Source organism: Hydra vulgaris, chromosome 02 (assembly GCF_038396675.1).
Source record: "Hydra vulgaris chromosome 02, alternate assembly HydraT2T_AEP".
In the NCBI taxonomy this organism is placed as follows: Eukaryota; Metazoa; Cnidaria; class Hydrozoa; order Anthoathecata; family Hydridae; genus Hydra; species Hydra vulgaris.
In genome coordinates this window covers 30,610,747-30,630,464 of record NC_088921.1, presented here as the reverse complement: position 1 = coordinate 30,630,464, position 19,718 = coordinate 30,610,747, and the positions used below count along the sequence as shown (strand labels likewise).

Below are 19,718 nucleotides of genomic sequence, written 5' to 3'. Positions count from 1 at the left end.
AATTATAAACATATACTTTAACAACAAGCAAATAATTATCAATGGTGGAAAAAGAAAAGACGAGATTGTTGCTTTTAAATCAAAGAGAACAAAAAGAAAGCATAATGATTAATCTATTTCTTGTTGTTAATTTCACAGTATTTTAAAATTTATTGTGATTTTATGAATGTTTATATTACTTTAAATAAAAAAGAACTTTAAACAGTTGTTTATTTGTTTTAATAATTTATATTTTTATTATTCCAGCATTTTCTATGAAAACACAATAATTACAAAAAAAAAAAAACTGGCCTCCTAATTTTTTCCGTAAAAACCAACAAACCCGGCCGTGTATTTATAGTAGGCCATGGTGGACCTTACTTGTGGAAAATGTTTTCCAAAATTGTAAATGTATATTAAACTAGTATAAAGCAGTTTAAAAATGAATAAAATCAGGCATTCTTACTTATAGATTTTAATATATCCGATAAATGTTTTTAATAAATAAAAGTCAAATACAAAAAAATATTTAATACAAAAATTATGTCACTGAGTGTATCAACATTTTTTTTATTACCTTAATTATGGTATTACCTCTATGGCGTTTGCTTATTCATTTACTTTATTTCTATGAAGTAATACTAATTTATTTATGTTATTTCTAGGGTGAATATTAATTTATTTACTTTTATTTTTAAATCTTAGTTTAAATTTTTAAGTTTTAAGAAAATGATAATATATAATTTATTTTTTCTTATTCCCTTGATCTTACTCTTTCCTTAAATTTTGCTTCTTTAAATTTTGTATGTACATATATACGTATATACAGTATCGGACAAAACGAGTGCAACCAAATAACGTTAACTTTGTTTCTTTATATAAAAGTGCTGCATTTTTTCAATTTAGAGAAATAACTATGTAACTGTTTAAAGACAAAGTTCTTCAGGTTTTATTCATCACAAAGTTCATTATTTGTACACGAAAATTAATAAATTAATCAAAAGTTTAAAAAAAGTTGATTTCCTACTGGACAAAACAAGTGCAACTCGACAAAATGTTGACCAAGCTGTATTTCGCTATCAATATTTCGTGGCGAATCCTTTGCTTTCGATCACAGCCTTGCATCTTCGAGGCATAGATTCGATCAGGTGATCAATGAAACTTTGTGGAATCGCTGCCCAGGCCTTTTGGATTTGTTCAAACAGTTGATCCTTATTACGAACACCTTCACAATTAATTCTGCGGTTGACAATCTCCCACAGGTTCTCGATAGGATTGAGATCCGGAGATTGAGGCGGCCAATCCATCACCGATAGGTGGTTGTCTTGAAACCATTGCTTGACTACTTTTTCAGTGTGTTTCGGATCATTGTCTTGCTGAAAAACTCATTTTATTGGCATATTCCATTCAGCATGAGGTAACATAACATCTTTCAGGATATTTTTATACATGAAACGGTCCATTATTCCATCGTTTCAATGTATTGGATCTAGACCGTTAGCAGAAAAACACCCCCAGACCATTACATTGCCTCCACAATGCTTCACGGTCTTATGGCAGTAACGTAAATTGAGGCGTTTTCCGGCCGGTCGACGTACAGGGCAAATGCCATCGCTCCCAATGATGTTGAACTTCGATTCATCACTGAACAGGACAGTTCGCCATTTCTGCACATTCCAGTCAATATGAGATGTAGTAAACAGGAGTCTTTTCTTCTGGTTTTTTAGTAAAATCAGCGGTTTCTTTGCAGGGCGTCGAGAAAACAATCCGGCTTCAACAGCACGTCGTCTGATTGTTCGGTCCGATACAGGCAGCTCTAATTGCTTTTGTATCTCGACTGATGATATCCATGGATCCTTCTTGACGGATTTGACGATCATAGAATCCTCTCTAGAAGTGGTGGAACGCGGTCTTCCACCTTAGTTATCTGCTGCCAACTTCCCCGTAGAACGATATTTGGAACATAGTCTTGATACGGTCCATTTTTTCACGCGATAATCATCACAAATACTTTTTTGTGACATTTCACTTACGTAATCGCCAATAATTTTCTTTCTTAGTTCCAATCCAAGAATGTCGGGAGCCATTTTTGCACTTGAAGTCATAAAAATAATAAAAATAGTCACGCTTCTCAAGGCTTACCGTGTTACATTTACCTTGTGATGATACAATAATGCTCTGTGGAACACAACTTCTTGGTTGGATGTGGACTGTATTGATGAAATGAAACACTTGTTGTATTTCACTTCTTGTATTGATGTTCTTCGATAAAACACTTTGATAAAACTCACTTCGATAAACTGTCTTGACAATACTGACTGATTGACTTCCATATACTGACTGAATTACATGTCGATTTACATGTCTCTTATATAGTAAAATGAACCTGTGTGAACCTGTTCTGGAAGATTCTAGATGCTTCTTTTCGATGCTTCTGGAAACTTCTGGATGCGTCTGGATGCTTCTGAATGTTTCCGGATACTTCTGGATGCTACTGGATGCTTCCAGATGCTTCTTCTGGAAACTTCTGGAAGCTTCTGCATGCTTCTGGAAACTTCTGGATACTTCCTGTAATTATTAAAAAACTTCCGTGACGTTGACACGGACCAGACTTAAGAAAATGAAACAAACCGAAAAAGTTGCACTTGTTTTGTCCGCTGCAAAATGGCACTTGTCAACGAAATTCTGCCTGTATGCTGTCACCTGTCAGCTGATTGCTCATGTCATGGCATGCTATGACTCCATACTCCCGAACTGTTTGCTGTGGCAGTATAGTTCGTTTCGTTTTTAAGACATGTAAAATTAGGAACACTTTTTAGCATTGTTCGATGTTGGTTGCAAATATTTTGTCCAATACTGTATGTGTGACTTGGTAAAAGAAGTGCGTTTGTCAACATTAATGGTTTTTTAGTAGAAGAGATTTTGTGATTTTCACTTCTTTTATTTAGCCACAGATGCACACATATAGGTACATGATATATAAACATATATACATGATATATAAACATTCAAGTATATTTTTTTGTACATACATGAGAATGTATGTATATTCATGTCTATGTGTATATACATTTATGTATCTAAATATGTGTATATAAATTCATGTATTAGTCATAGGTGTATTGATACGGATGTACTGTTATAGATATTTTTTAATTATGTAGTTGTAAATGTTATTTATGTATGAAATTAAATGAAAATATTTATTTTTATTTTTTTAAGAGCACAAGCTCCCTGTTAAAAAATCTAAACAATTCGATTCAAATGATTAACTACAAATAAAAATAATATTTTTAAAAAATGACTTCCAATTTTATAAATGGGCCAAAGTCCGCCCTTAGACTTATCCTTATGCCCCGGTTTTGACCTATAACACTTTGTCAAGATTTCAAAAACTTACTTTTCTAAACCTACAGAACAAAAACCTTTATGTTCAAAAGACTTTAGATGAGTGCGTTGACATTAAATCTGGTGGTCTCTTTTGTTCACAGTGTAAGAAAAGAAATTGCTGTGCCAAGGTATTTTATATTTAGATATTTATTCTGTTTTTTATTAAAAGTTTTTATTTCTTATATAAAGTACTTCCAAGGTATTTTATATTTAGATATTTATTCTGTTTTTTATTAAAAGTTTTTATTTCTTATATAAAGTAACCATCTTTTGTTGTTGGTTTACAAACTTCTATATTTCAATTTTTGATAGGAAAATTTCAAAAACAAATTTCAAAAAGATTTATTTATATATATAAAAGGCAAGCCCAAGGAATTCTAGCGCCCCGGGCAAGGATTTAAACTGCACCCTTTATGAATTATGCATTTTATTTGTAGGCAACTTGTTAGTTATTAAATAAAACCTAATGTGAAAAAATAAATATCAACATTTTGCCTTTTAAAGGGAGGATTTAATTAACTAGGGATATTAAGGTCTAAATACAAATCATAAATCATTTATATATAAATCAAACAAGAACCAATTTAAATTTTATACTCAAAGTTAATTGTTCTAGCCTTTAAGTCGGCAAAGTTCTTAATTATTTCGGTTATGTCTAACTGTATTGCTATTTCCTTTTCAATCGATAATATAGCTAAGTTATTCAATCGTTTATTACTCATAGCAGATCGTAAATAGTTTTTTATTAGCTTCAATTTGCTAAAACTTCTCTCACCACAAGCAACAGTAATTGGTATGGTAAGCATTATTCTTAATGAAATCTATAGTTACTAAAGCATCGTAAATTTCCACTATTTGATACCGTATTCGTTTTAAACATTCAATTTGACTTTCCCATCAAGTTTCACAAAGATGTTCAACTGTAAAATTGGATACATGATCTTTCAGTATCCAATGAATATATATATTCGTTGGACAATTCCAATAAATGATATCGACTCAGTCCAAGATGTTGCACAATCGCTTATAACTAAATTTAGAGAATGATATCCACAAGGCATGAAAAAAACTCTTGGATTTAGTTCACAAACTCGAGCTTGTACAACTTTATTTTTATTCCTCATATTTGCACCATTATCATATCTTTGCCCACTACAACTCATTAAATCTAAATTTACACCTTCCAACAACTTTTAAAAAATTTCAAATAAAGTTAAAAAATTTTCTTTAATATCTATCTCATTGCTTAAAATATCAACAAATCTTAATGTAAAGGAGAGTTGTTCAGTATGGCTGACATCAGGGGTGCAGTCTAGAATTATACTAAAATGTTTCGCATCTCCAGCTCGTCTTTACATATTGTCTTAAATTCCGGATGCCAATAAAGATATTAACTTACTTTGAATTGTTTTTCCACAATAGTTTACATGAGATTCTTTAGAAGAAATACGCTGTAAACCCTCGTTTGAAGTTGCATAGTATTCGCTCAACAGTTTCATAAATAATCTGTCTGAAGAACCACGAAATGATAAAATATTTTTCAATAGGTACAAAATTATGTTGGACATGCATTCTAACACAAGTCACCTGTAATCTCTTTCTCTAATAATGAAAGATTGCAAATTTTTATCATAAGTTTTATTTGTTTTAAGCCTGCAACAAGCATTAAAGAAATTACCAAAACACTTTAAATGTTCGGGTGAATTTTCATGCCATTTCAAATATTCATTAATGTGTTTAATTGATTACAACAGTGGCCAACCAACATTGTCCGATGATGATTTAGTTTTATCTGAATAATAAAGCTGTGCGGCCGTGGCGCAGTTGGTCTGAATAATAAAGCTTACAACAAACACAAAGATAATCATCGGAACTTGATAAATAGTTAGGTTCGCAAATAAGATTCACCGTCATTTAATTTTCTGTACAATAATGATTTCCAAAAAACAACAATTGTTATGATCTTGTGGAAATTCAACAACATTTGTAAGGTGAAATTCTACATCAATTCCTACATAAAATATGTGATCACGAATTTTAGAATTAGGGGAACTGGCCATAGTGCCAGTCTCGAAAGAAAAAAAAAAGGTACAGAAAAAAAGTATGTGTGGGGGGGGGGGAGGGGGACACGTACCCCCTGTGTCGTTGGCCCTGTTGTTTTGAGATTGTTTTCTTTAGGCGTTTCTTTCATTTTCTTGTCCATAAAAGAATTACTACCAACTAATGAAAAAGGGCCAACTTCTTCACCTTGCATGGACTCTACTTGAAAATATTTCGTAAATACCTTTGCAGACTTTTCATTTTCTCGTTTAAATTGCAATTGTCTTTTTCAGTTTGCTGCACATGATGGTTTATTAGCAGACACAATGGACTCTCAAATTAATTAATTTAAATTTATCAATAATCAAAAGATGTATTTATCATTTATTAGCACTTAATAAAATTATTTTGAATCATCATTATAAATTAAATTAGATACAGGCAACTAGCAGTGATGCCAGATTATATTTAGACTGTGCTGTCAACCATATTTTCGTAAATTTCCATTTTTCTTATGTACATAAGGCAGTCAAAATAAAACACAAATTTTTTTTATTTTTTTAATAAAAAGAGTGCTGTATATATATATATATATATATATATATATATATATATAGATATATATATATATATATATATATATATATATATATATATATATATATATATATATATATATATATATATATATATATATATATATATAAATTTCTCAAAATATCGCATCGCATTGCCTGCAAAAAAGTTAAAAAAATGGTCAAAGCTGGTAGGCAAAAGTACGAAGAGCTACTCGTCAGGGATTCCGAAAGCAACCCTAAACGCTTACATGCATATGTAAGAAGCAAGCAGAGCGTCAGTAACAACATTACATCGCTTGAAACAGTCAATAGCAACATCACAACCGATACCGGCGATATAAGCGCATCGTTAAATAACTATTTTCAATCAGTCTTTGTTTTAGAGCCCGAGGGTTCAATGCCAGGCTTTCAAAGTCGTACTGAAGCAGTTTGTGTCATCGATCCACCAAGTTTCTCTATCAATATAGTACAAAAATGCCTAAACAACCTTGATGAAAGAAAATCAACCGGCTACGATGGATTACATCCAAGGGTCCTTAGTAAATATTCAGCTACCTTTGCCAAGCCTCTTTCGCTTATCTATAAGTGCTCGTTTGCAACTGGTGTAGTTCTTAAACTATGGAAAAAATCGAATGTAACACCTATTTTCAAGAAGGGGAGTAGGCTTAAAGCATCCAACTACCGGCCAGTCTCGCTCACTTCCATACCTTGCAAAATTATGGAAAGTATTTTACAAAAAAGAATAATGGAGCACTGCGTTGCTAATGGTCTAATTTCTCCAAATCAGCATGGCTTTGTTCATCGTAAGGGATGTGTATCAAACCTTTTAGAAACTCGCGATATCATGACGGAAGCAACTCACTGCAGACACGCAGTAGACGTCATTTACACAGACTTTGCAAAGGCGTTTGACAAAGTACCACATAAACGCCTTCTTCATAAGCTGAGAGCGTACGGTATTCAAGGTGCTCTTCTTGACTGGATCGCAACTTGGCTAAGCAATCGATATCAACGAGTGGTTATAAACGGCATTACTTCTGAATGGGAAGCAGTCACTAGTGGAATGCCTCAAGGCTTGGTCTTGGGCCCATTGCTATTCGTAATATTTGTAAACGACCTGCCGGACAGTATTACTCATCATATAAAACTGTTTGCCGACGACAGCAAAATAATAGGGATAATTAAAAAGGAGTCGGACAACATCACTCTCCAAGATGACGTTGACAGAGCAGTGAAATGGTCACATATTTGGCTCTTGCATTTCAACGTTGAGAAATGCAAAGTAATGCATGTTGGGCGCGGATGTAACAAGTCAACGTACAAATACTCAATGTCAAACGTCGATGGCACCCGTCATCCTCTCGAAGAAACCGCAGTCGAAAGAGACCTTGGTGTGACGATGATACTCCAAATGCAGGTGCAACAAATGGTGCTCATCAAGAGTGCATGTTGTATTTGAATGATAAAGATACAACATTGAATGCTCTGAATAAGTATAAGACTGTTTGGTCACTGTTTGTCAAATTCAATACCACTGTACCATCGTCGGCTCCAGTTGAACGACTGTTTAGCACACCAGGACAAATACAAACGCCTAGGCTAAGTCTAAGTGATAAGATGTTCGAAAAACTGCTGCTGCTAAAAACAAATGTGGACGACTGAATGAATGATATTTTTTATATAAATGTAGTATAATGACTAATAATTCCTTTCGAGCAATGACAAAAATAAATTTTGAAAATTACCATAGTAGTAAATTTTGGTAGAGTATTTTGTATTTAGTATTTTAAACACTTTTTTACAAGTATTTTTATTTTAAATACTTTTAAAGTATTTGTATTTAAAATACTTTATTGTTCCAGTATTTGTATATATATATATATATATATATATATATATATATATATATATATATATATATATATATATATATATATATATATATATATATATATACATATATATATATATATATATATATATATATAATAGTAATAATAACAATAATAATAATAATAATAATATTTAAGTTGCAAATAGAATACAGATCCTATTAAAGGCATAAATGGACTATTGAACTCTCAAGCGTTCGTTTAAATCTGTTTTTGAACAGTTTAGTATTACATCACTGAGCGCATTTCAATGTTTAGCAATTCGATTACTACAAAAACGGTATTGTTGTTCACAATTTCTATTAAATTCTCGTACAAACTGTTCTCTTTAACATGTGTTGGGGTTTATCCTCCTCCAGCTATAGAAAATGCCATATAAAAAGCACATACCAAGGCCCGCGAAGTCGAGTCCAGCTCACGAAAGAGCATCATATCCAGCTTTGACGGACCAAGAATAAGTGAGTTTAAGAAAAACGAAGGATATTAGAGTGGCAAACTGAAGAAGTCGAATTAGAAAGATAGCATATAGATAGCGGACAGATAATGCACTGGATCTTAGAATGTGCAATTTTACATTAATTACTTACAACTAATTAATTTGCTTAATGAGATATGAAATATGTAACACTTAGTCACGTCTAACTTAAAAAACTGTGATGTGTTTTATGGGCTTTTTAATTACTTTAATAACTCTTAATTATATGCAACTAATTATGAAAACTTTTCTTTGTTTTCAAATTACCATTTTTCAATCAATGGTAAATCTTGGTTAGATAAAAACCCTTGGGTGTTTCCGTAAGGAGTTAATTTTTAACTTATTACGTAATTAACTGTTTTAACGTAACAACCTAAATAACAGATTTTTCAAAAAGTTAATATAATAAAGCATTGAACAAAATTTTTTTTTTACCTATATTAGTTTCGATAATGTACAAAAATGACCAAAAAAAAAGCTCAATAAAATTTAAACTTAAACATGTTTTTCACAGTCAAACCGTTAAAAAGCAAAAGGTTATTTATAATGATAGGAGTGAACTGCATACTTTTTGACACATACTGTTTTTTAAATAAGACACACTTTAATAAAAAACAATCTAATCTATCAAAACAATTTTGTTTGAGGTGATTTATTAGCTATGCTGGAGTTCCCTGTGCCTTACTTTGTAAAACCTCGTAAGTAGGCTAAAAATTATTATTCCGTTTGTTTTGAACATCCAAACTCTCAAACATTGAATAGTAAAACGAATTTTGTAAATTATAGTTTTTTGAAACAGCTAATAAAATATTTGTGGTTTTACCCTATATCTATTCTTCCTTAGCTAATTGCCATACGGAGGCTACATACCATGATCCGCAGAAAAAAAATTCTGCCTTATAAAGGGCAGAACTTGTCTTCTGTGGATCTAAAAAGATAATTAATTTAAAGAAGAAAAGAAAAACTATGTTTAGAAGTATTTGATTTGCAAAAATAGCATATAGAAATTCAGATGAACTAGTCATTTAAAAAACACTGAAACTAAAAAAACTTCCTCATTCTATTAGGAAAAAAGTTTTAATCCATAAACACTGTTGTGTATGCTCTTCCGGGTGATTGCGGTAAGGTCACATACAAAAATCCGTAGAAGGCAAGTTCATCTCACAAAATAGCATAATTAATCACGACCAAGAGTAAGTAATTTGAGAAGAACTGAAATAAACTAGGTTATAAAAAAAAGTAGTTACCGCAACTATTTTTTATTATAACCTATTTTAGATAACATAAAAGATAACATTGAGAAATGCGATCAGACCGGTCATTTTGAAAACAAATATTCTAAGAGAAGAGGTGTATTTTCCTTTATTTTTTTTTCAATAAATTAAACTCTCTTTATTCAACAAAACTTCTAAAAGTAGTTAACAAAACGTCATGTGAATTTACTTTACCGCAATACGTTTTGCTCAAAACTAAAAAAGGATAAGAATAGTGACGTACTTCGTAGGTGTTTTAATTACTTTAATAAATCTAAATTGTATTTAATTAAAGTCGGAAACTTTCTTTTGTTTGCAAATTACCACTTTCCAATTAATGCGAGTTTTTGGTTTAAATAATTACTTTCAGGGTGTTTCCGTGATAATTTAGTGAATTGTATAAAAAGGATAAAAAATTTAAATCAAATAAAATTAGTGGCGTTCAATGAGAATGAACTACTTGTGCATTTTTGTTACGTTCCTGATTTCTTTTCAAGTTTTTGTGAGTAAAACTAAAGAATATAACTTATTTTTATATTTATATAAATATAATAATACGTATATTATATTATTAATAACGTAATACTATTCTTTTTAAATAATTATATTAAATTTTGAAAAATATGTGACTCTTGTTTAGCTGAGTGAAGCAGCTCCTTTCAAGCATGCCAAAGATAACGTTGCCGATACAAAGTGAATATCCTTAATTTTAAATGCTTTGGTAATTTAAAATTTACAGAGTACTAATTATCATATAAAATATCTCTTTTAGAATCGATAACGAAGATGAATCCAGTCAAGAAGTAACATTTATTTTACTAGCATTTTATTTTTCTTTATCATTTTTCAAACTTTCATCGGAATTTATCAGCTTTTTTTTTAAATCAGTGCTTTTTTAATTTATCTTTTTGAAAATTTTTGAAATTAATTTAAAAAAATGCTTTTTATTTTAGGAAAACAAAGAATTATTTTCAAATAAACTGAGTGATTATGGTGGAGGATACGGTGGTGGTTATGGTTACGGAAAAAGAGAAATGTAAGTTTTGTTGCTTTAACTTAAACCTTATTTATAATGTAACATGAAACCTTACTTTATCTTCAACCTAGAAATGAAGTTGAAGATAAAAGCGAAAGTGGATATGGCGGATATGGTTACGGAAAAAGAGAAATGTAAGCATTTCTAAAAATTATTAATTAATTCTTATTTGAATAAAGTTTTAAACAACGCAAGGTTTTCTTTTATTTTAACAGAGAAAGAGGGTATGGAGGCGGATACGGAGGTTATGGTTACGGAAAAAAAGAGATGTAAGATCTTTATTATAATGTGCTTTTTATCATATTAATATTATTATAATAATAATACTGAATTTTATTTTTGATATAGAAAAGAATTTGCTGATCCTTGGAGAGGTGGTAGCAGAAGCAGTGGAGGTGGTGGCGGCGGTGGTGGTGGAGGCGGAAGCGGAGCAGGTGGTGGTGGTGGTGGTGGAGGAGGTGGTGGTGGAGGCGGTGGCGGTGGCGGAGGCGGTGGTGGAAGCAGTAGCTGGGGAAGAGGAAGAGGCAGAGGCAAATAATGTAAGTCTAACAACGTAATTTTTTTTATATTTAGACATTATTTCCACTAGTAAGCTTTTCTATATTTATAAGTTTTTATTGTTTTCGTATAGAAAGAAGACCTCATTCGATTTCAAACCGAAATTACGAAAAATTATTGTAATCTTAATTCATTTAATATATATATATTTTTATATAACTAATCTTTGCTTAATTTATTCAGAACAGGTGTTAAGTTGTGTCAAACCCTTATTACCCATTATTATATCGTTTTGAAACTTCGCCCACATTCATTATAATTGGCTGTTAGTTTTTAAACTATATCAGTGTAAAACACACTTTTTGAAATATTTGAGCGAGTGAAATTTTCTGCTTCTTTACAAATTAAAAACATTTCTAAAGTTTTCTTTAAGCTCAAAAAAGCTATTAGTTTAATATTTTTGCTAATAATTAACTTTACATTAAATTTTTTTTTGGACAACTGGAACCAAGAAAAAGAAAAAAATATTTTTTAAGATGTATACAACTTTAAATTTATACACAACTTAGAAATAAAAGTACTTCTTACAAAATGATACTTTATAATGTAACGTAACTTTGTAACGTTGTCTATACAGTAAAATGAGATGTTCAATAAATGGATATTGCTTGAGGTATTAAAGCAATATTTAAAATTTCCACCTCATTTATATAACTGGCTTATTAATATGAAAATAAATCAATATTTGTGATTCTGAAATATTTTAGGGTCAATAGGATGGCCTAATATGGTACCATTGCGGTTATAAAAATAGATTTAATAAACTTTTTGCAAAGCTTTCTGGGATCAAAATGCGGATAAGCAGCACAAATTGCAAATAAACTTAATACCATTTCAGAAGAAAATGTGTATAAAAGTGCAATAAAATAATGTTATTAGTATTTATTCTCATCAGATTACTGCAACCTTGAACGTTTGCCAGCTGGTGTAGTTTAAAAAAATAGAAAGAATTAAAGATTTGACGACAAACATGGGTAAAAAGATAAAAGAAAAAAAAGCTTTTGAAATTATATATTTAAACAAAAAGTTTACATCTTGTAGATTTCCTTGTCGAAAAAAGTGAAAATAACATTAACATAGATGCAAATAATATATGTGATCATTACAACAAAGAAATTTGAAAACTCTTCTGATTTTTTTCATTTTGTTACGCTTACATTAAAATGTCACAGAACAATTATAGATTCCAATATCAGCATAATTAAAGTAAGAAAAACACTCACATATATAAATATAAGCATATATACACTTACTGCTAACAATTAAACATAAGCTAGGATCTGAAAGAAATTCACAAGATCTTGTAGTCAAAACCTTATAAAATACAAGCAAGTAAAATAAAGACAGCTATAACATACTAAAAAATAAAGTCAAAATTAAAATAAAAAATGAATAAAATCCAAGTTTAATAACAATTTTCAAATTATTAGAAGTATCTGAGTATATTATCCTTTATATATCTCTTTATCTATCAGCCTATATTGTTGTTGTCGGTGACTTTAATGCTCATCACACTGGATGGCTTGGCTCTAGTGTCAGTGAATCTGCAGGCATCAAAGCCCATAATTTTTTCTCAATCCCAAACTCAAATAGTCAACTTTTCAACTCGCTTTCCAGACAACCCAAACCATTTACCTTATCTACTCGACTTATGTCTTGTTTCTGATTCTAGTCAATGCTCAGTTTCTCCACATTTACCCTTAGGTGCTTCTGATCACAGTTTGATCTCTCTTCACCTAATATCTCATTCTTCTTCATCTACTGAATCCCCCTATTATCATACCTCTAACAACTACCTTGAAGCTGACTGGAATTCTTTCCGTGATTTTCTTTGTGATGGCCCTTGGGTAGAAATCCTGTCGACAAATGTGCTTCTTACGTAACTCCGTGGATTCAGGCTGGCATGGAATCTTTTGTTCCCTCTCGACAGTTCCAGGTCAAGCCTCCTCCATGGTTTTCCTCACACTGTGGGGAAATAAGGGCAAATCTTTAATTCCACCTCTCTTGTATGGTTTAGATTTTGTCACCTCACCTAAAGACAGTGCTGAATTGCTTGCTTAAAACTTTTCCTCAATATCATCTCTTGATTCCACTAGTTGCGGTCTACCTGATATTGCTAACAATCATGTGTACTCATTGCTTGACATTCGTTTCACTCCAACTTCTGTATCTAAAGTGATTACCTGCTTAGACTCTTCCACAGCGTGTGGCCCGGACAACATACCTGTTATTGTCTTGCAGAAGTGTTCTCCGGAGCTGTCGTCTATACTCTCAAAACTATTCAAGAAGTGCTTATCAAAGTCTTGTTTTCCAGCCTGCTGGAAAGCGGCATCCATTATCACTATTTTCAAAAATTCTGGATAGCAATCTGATTTGTCTAACTACCGTCCCATTAGTCTTCTTCTTATCATAAGCAAGGTTTTTAAATTTTTAATTAACAAACAATTAATTTCTCATCTTGAATCTAATAACTTACTTTCTGACCATCAATATGGATTTCGATCTGTAGCTAAATTGCCAACATACGGCCATCATATTGCCATCAATATGGATTCTCGATCTGTAGCTAAATTGCCAACAGTAATAACCGATAGGTTTTATCGTGCATTAGATAAAGGTGGAGAGGTTAAGGCAATCGCTCTTGACATTTCAAAAGCTTTTGATAAAGTTTGGCATACTGGTCTTCTCCATAAACTTTCTTCTTATGGTGTATCTGGTAACATCTTTAAGATTATTAAATCCTTCCTTTCCAATCGTAGTACAAAAGTTGTCCTCAATTGACAGCACTCTTCTTCTTATTCTGTATCTTCAGGGGGTCCACAAGATCAATCCTTGGCCCTATAATCTTTTTAATTTACATTACCAATTTTCCAGATTTTCGCACACCTAAGGTGGCGTTGTTTGCTGATGATACTACCATTTATAATTGTCGTGATAAGAAGCCAACACTCTCTGATTGCTTGGAGGGGGCATTTAAGCTTGAAAAAGATCTCATTTCTGCCACAGCATAGGGCTCACAGTAACTGGTGAGCTTCAATACAGATAAAACTCAATTTTTTTCAGCCAATAGTTATCACAATAATTTAGATCTTCCTATATTTATGAACGGTAATGTACTCGATGAGTCATCCACTCTTCATCTTCTAGGAATAACTCTTACTTCCAATCTTTCTTGGAAACGATATACCAAATCTGTTGCAAAATTAGCATCTGCTAGGTTGCATCTCTTTATCGAGCTCAGCACTTTCTTACTTCGGATTTTATTCTCTATCTCTATAAACCTCAAATCCGACCTTGTATGGAATACCGTTGCCATTCTTGGGTGGATCTTCTAATGATGCCCTTTCTCTTTTAGATAAGGTGCAAAAACGCATTGTAGACGTAGTTGGACCTGCTCTTGCCGCCAACCTCCAACCATTATCACATCGTCGTAATGTTGCTTCTCTTTCTCTTTTCTACAAATACTATAATTGGCACTACACTAAAGAGCTAGCGTCTCTTGTGCCATCTACTAAAATTTATTCTCGTGTTACTCGTCATTCAATTAAGTCTCATTCTTTTTTTTGTGACTGTTCATAAGTGCACAAAAACGCTTATTCGTCTAGTTTTTTTCCTCGAATATCAGTTCTTAGGAATTCGCTTCCTTCATCTTGCTTTCCTGATTCATATTATTTGCAATCCATAAAGTCGGCCGTCAATCGTTATCTTGCTCTACAATCTTCATCTTTTCTCTTCTTAATTACGCGGATCGCATGTTTTTGACGACGATAAAGAAGTTTTAACTTTCTTTTTACAGTGCTCCCCAAGCAGTGTTAGCATAATTTATGAAACTGGCTTATAAAGTTGGCTTAAACAGTTTTTATTAAGGTAGTTAATCTTTGTATAGAATGTTTTTTGAAATTTTAGTAGATACATAATGTGTTGATTCCAGGAGATGTTTTCATAATAAGTTAATAATGTGTTGATAATTTATGTATTGATTCCAGAAGATGTTTTCATGGGGATAAACGCCTATTAATACAGAATGCAGCATTGTTGATTTTAATACTGTAAATAGCAATAATTTTATTGTTGACTTTCTGTATCATTCAGTTCTTTATTAAATGAACATAAAAAATATAATTTTATTGCTTTAATGAATCTGAATTTTTTACTTTTATGTAAGGGTTGAAACAAAGTCTTTAAAAAAACACAGCCTTTTATATCATTGTCGGCCATTACAGAGGATTTTTTGTCAATATATTTTTATATGGTTAACATAGCTATATAGAACTTTAAAAGACTTAAAAAACGAGGGGTCTTTCAACTTTAGAAGTTATTTGGATCCAAAGTTATTGCATTTTTTGTGCTGGAAAAACTGATAATTTTTTGACAAAACGCTTTTAAAACAAAGAAAAGAAGTCGAGTCAAACTAATTGATCCAAAAAACCTCAAGATTCTAGTTTCATTATAAAAAAGATATGAGAGTAAAGTTCACGGAAGTTTTTTTTGTCAAAAATCAAATGTTTTTCGTTACGCTCTGGAATCGCTATCAGTGCAGCATTATATGGTTGATATGGCTATATTTCAGAAATGTGGAATTTTGGAATATATTATTTTTCAAAATTCTTTTTTTGTCTATAAAACAATTTATAATTCAAGACATGCTTTTGCAGAAATAGAAACTATTTATATTACACTATTTTTAAGTATGTGAAAAGTTTAAAAAAGAAGAGGCCGTGCAATCCAAAAGAATTGTGAATAGCACGTGTTTATTTTGAGCAATTCAATGAACATATGTATTTAGATTCAAATAAAAATAAACGATTCTATCAAAAGTTATTTAATGGAGTAATGCTTTATTTAGTGGCACTAGCATCCTAATTTGTTAATGTTACTCCATAATTGGTAAACTTTACACAATGCTTGTGTGCTTGAATATCTTTGTAAAATTTAAATTTCGTTTTTACAAATTTAGCTATTTATTGATTTTGCTATTTTTTAGATTGAAAAAAAAAAGTGAAAAACTGCAATTTTTCACTTTTTTTTCAATGTAAACATAAAGATTCCTTTGTGTAATCCTTATACAAGTACTAATACAAAAAAAAAAAAGTAAATTTAAAAAGATTCAAAACCATTTGAACAAATTTTTCAGAGTTGAAATTTAAGCTTTCTTAAAAATTATGGATTAAAACTTATTCATAAACATTTTTGTTAGCATGTACTAATTTTATTTGGTTGCAATTTTTAAAAAGAAATTTATGTCCATATTATCAAATTTATTTTTAATATTTTTATTTTGAAAACATCTTTTTAATGGTCAATTCTTTTTAATGATCAGAGCTGGGTAATATTTTTTTGACCTTGTGAAATTCTTTTTGTTTAAGCGTTTACTCTCTAGTGCTTAATACGAAGGAGGCGTAGTTTGTTAACTTTTGGAAAATGTACCAACCCTGAGCGTATTAAGATTTATTAAATTCATTCCTATATGCAATTTCACTTATTGCCAAAGAAAACTTTTTTATTAATTTTTTTTTAATTATTATTATAATTTTTTTTTGTTCTTTCTTTAAATGCTTTACAATATTAGTCGTTTTACAATTATAATAATTTCAATTAAATAGAATGATTATAAGATTAAGTTTAATAAAACTATTTACTGATTAAAATAAAAACTTGGATCAGCTTTAAAATGTCAAATTTAAACTATTGATCAAAATGAAAACTTTCATTTTAATCAGCTCTTAAAAATTCACAAATATAAGAACTCCAAAAGTTCACAAAAAAATTCACAAATATAAGAACTCCAAAATTTCACAAAAAAATTCACAAATATAAGAACTCCAAAAGTTATTGAAAGTTTGCATTAAACGCTGAATAACTTGTATGGCGTTCTTCGTTAACTGAATAACTTGTGTTGCCATTATTCGTTTTTAAGTTGTTTGTCCGCATTTCGATCCCAGAATCCTTAGTTTTAATTTATTCAATATTTCCGAGACGAAAGCAAAACGGTACCCTATTAAATCATAAAAAAAATTTTAAACCGGCGATTTTTTATTAAATGTGACTTTTAATTAAACACTAATTACTAATTAGAATACAAAATAAATAGATACAGAACAACCAAGAAGTAAGTTCAACCAGAACTCAATGTCGCATGACTCGTCGGTCAGCAAAATCGAATCAAGTTTTTTTATTTGTTTAAGGGGTTTGATAAAGCTTTGGTTTTCTGATTTCTTCTTTTATTTTCCGTTAGATAAAGTTATATGCTGGTTTAGATCGGTGATTTCCACAGTTGGAGTTAAGGATATTTTCTTTGCAAAAGATGGATAGTTGTGTGTAATTTAATATTATTAATATATATTTTTTTTCATTTGTTGGTCGTATTACAATTATTTATAGCCAAAATTCTACAAATTTCTAAAATATGTATTATAAAATCACAAGAGAGATCTACTTCCCAATCTACTTACCAATATTTTATATAAACGAACACGTACCAAAATCTAGAAAAATTTTAATTGAAAAGTATGAAAATCAACAAAATAAGAACAAACTTTTTATAAATATAAACAAGTAAAAACAAAGTTATTAATTCATATTATTAATAATAACAAAATATGCCATCTAATGAAAAAATTTGGGTTTTTAATTTACTTTTAAAAAGGCGAAAAGTAATGGGTAGTCCAGAATTAAAATTCGGCAAAACAATTTTATTCTAAAGGTTTATATATATATATATATATATATATATATATATATATATATATATATATATATATATATATATATATAAAACAATTTTATTCTAAAGGTTTAGTGTCCAATAGGCAATACAAAATTAATTGAAATTTGTTTGACAAAAAAGGTTTATTTAAAAAATCAGTATTTCTTAAATTGTATTTGTTGATAGGTTTCGGAGTAAAAATATCTTTGAAGACAGATAGGAACAAGCTATTTTTCCACATGTATACAAAGGAGAGAAAATTATATATATTTAGCGCGTATTTATTTAAAATTCTCATTTAATAAAATAATGTTTTGTGTTAGAAAAACAATTTGCAAAGCAGATTAAACGGATTGCATGTTTCTGATGGCGATAAAGACGTTACTTACTTTTTTCTGTACTACCCCAGACAGTATTAGCATAATTTAGATAACTGTGTATAAATGAATAATAGAGTTTGATTAAAATTTTCTTATCAAGATAGATTCGTGCTTTATATAAAACTCTTATGTTTTTTGAAATTCTGACTGCTCAAAAAAAAAAGTTTGCTGATGAATTGTCCACTTCTACTGCTTGTAAAAAATTAAAAACTAAAGAATAAAGTGAAAATGTTTCAGACGTTAATGTAAAAGTAGAATTTCATATAGGAAGTGAAGAACTGCATAACCAAGATACTGAAAGCAGTTTTTCTACTGGAGTTTCTGTACAGACAGATTTAAATCTTCTAGAGCTCAATAGTATGTATAAGGACTATAGCTTAAGAGTTGTTGAATCTTCAAAGAAAAAAACATTTCTAAATATATACGAAAGAGAATATTATGTAAAAAATAACTATCTAGTCAATTTTTATACAGGTTTGCCAACATTGAAAGTTTTTGATTTTGTATTCAGGGATTACATCAGTCCATATATGACAGATTCAACAATATTCCTAACAAAAGAACAAGAACTTCTATTATGTCTAATCGAAATTAAAATGGATTAGCGATTCCAAGACATTGCAAATCAATTAGAAGTATTAGTAGCAACAATGCACAGAAGCTTTTACAGAACTTTAGACATAATTGTTGCAAGGTTGTCGTTTTCAATTAAATTGCGCTTCAAAGAGTTTGACGACAAAGTTGTTGTTATTGTGGACTGTTTTGAGGTTGCTGCGGAAAAACCTTCTGGAGCTGCAAATCAGATTCACATTTACTCACAATTTAAACATAACTAGACAGTGGAATTTATGATAGGTATCACACCCTAAGGTACCGTCAGTTTCATTTCAGAAGGTTGGGGTGGACGATTATCTGACAAACATATTATTGAAGAAAGTGGTCCGCCTAATAATTTGTTGTCAAAAGATTTCAAATAAATGACAAAGTCCAGTTTTACAGAGCTAAACTTGCTATTTCTGATTTTACTTAGGAAAAAAAAAAACTCCACTCAATAGAAGTATAAAATACTAGAAATATTGCCTCTGTTAGAATACACTAGAGCGAATAATGGACTTGTAAAAAGAAAGTTTGCCATATTACAATCTACCATTCCATTGGAATTCTTAAAAAAAAAAAAGACTGACTAGGAACCTACTATTGATAAAATTGTAAAAGTGTGTTACTGTTTTGTGAGTTTACATCCTTCAATAATAACATTTGATTAATTAGCATACAGAAAGTTTCAAACACAATCTTATTATGTATTCATTTTTATTTATGTACAAAAGTAATTTATTTTTATGTAAACAAAAATTTAAAAAAAATTTTTACTTTAGTAAAGTACAAATAAAGTTATGTTTTAAATTCATAACTTCTGTAATTTTTAGTAAT

The 19,718-nt window shown here is 30.3% G+C and overlaps 1 protein-coding gene across 1 annotated transcript in view; it reads left to right on the top strand.

Moving 5' to 3' along the window:
- Window positions 1-9,986: 9,986 nt before the first annotated feature.
- The window catches only part of LOC136075999 (uncharacterized), a 52,853-nt gene continuing 43,121 nt past the window's right edge, over window positions 9,987-19,718 (top strand). Inside the window, exons 1-5 of the mRNA XM_065789457.1 lie at window positions 9,987-10,109; window positions 10,248-10,300; window positions 10,380-10,410; window positions 10,561-10,643; window positions 10,715-10,777. Coding sequence (XP_065645529.1) covers window positions 10,053-10,109; window positions 10,248-10,300; window positions 10,380-10,410; window positions 10,561-10,643; window positions 10,715-10,777 — 287 coding nt within the window. The 5' untranslated portion in view covers window positions 9,987-10,052. The remainder of the gene's footprint in view (window positions 10,110-10,247; window positions 10,301-10,379; window positions 10,411-10,560; window positions 10,644-10,714; window positions 10,778-19,718) is intronic.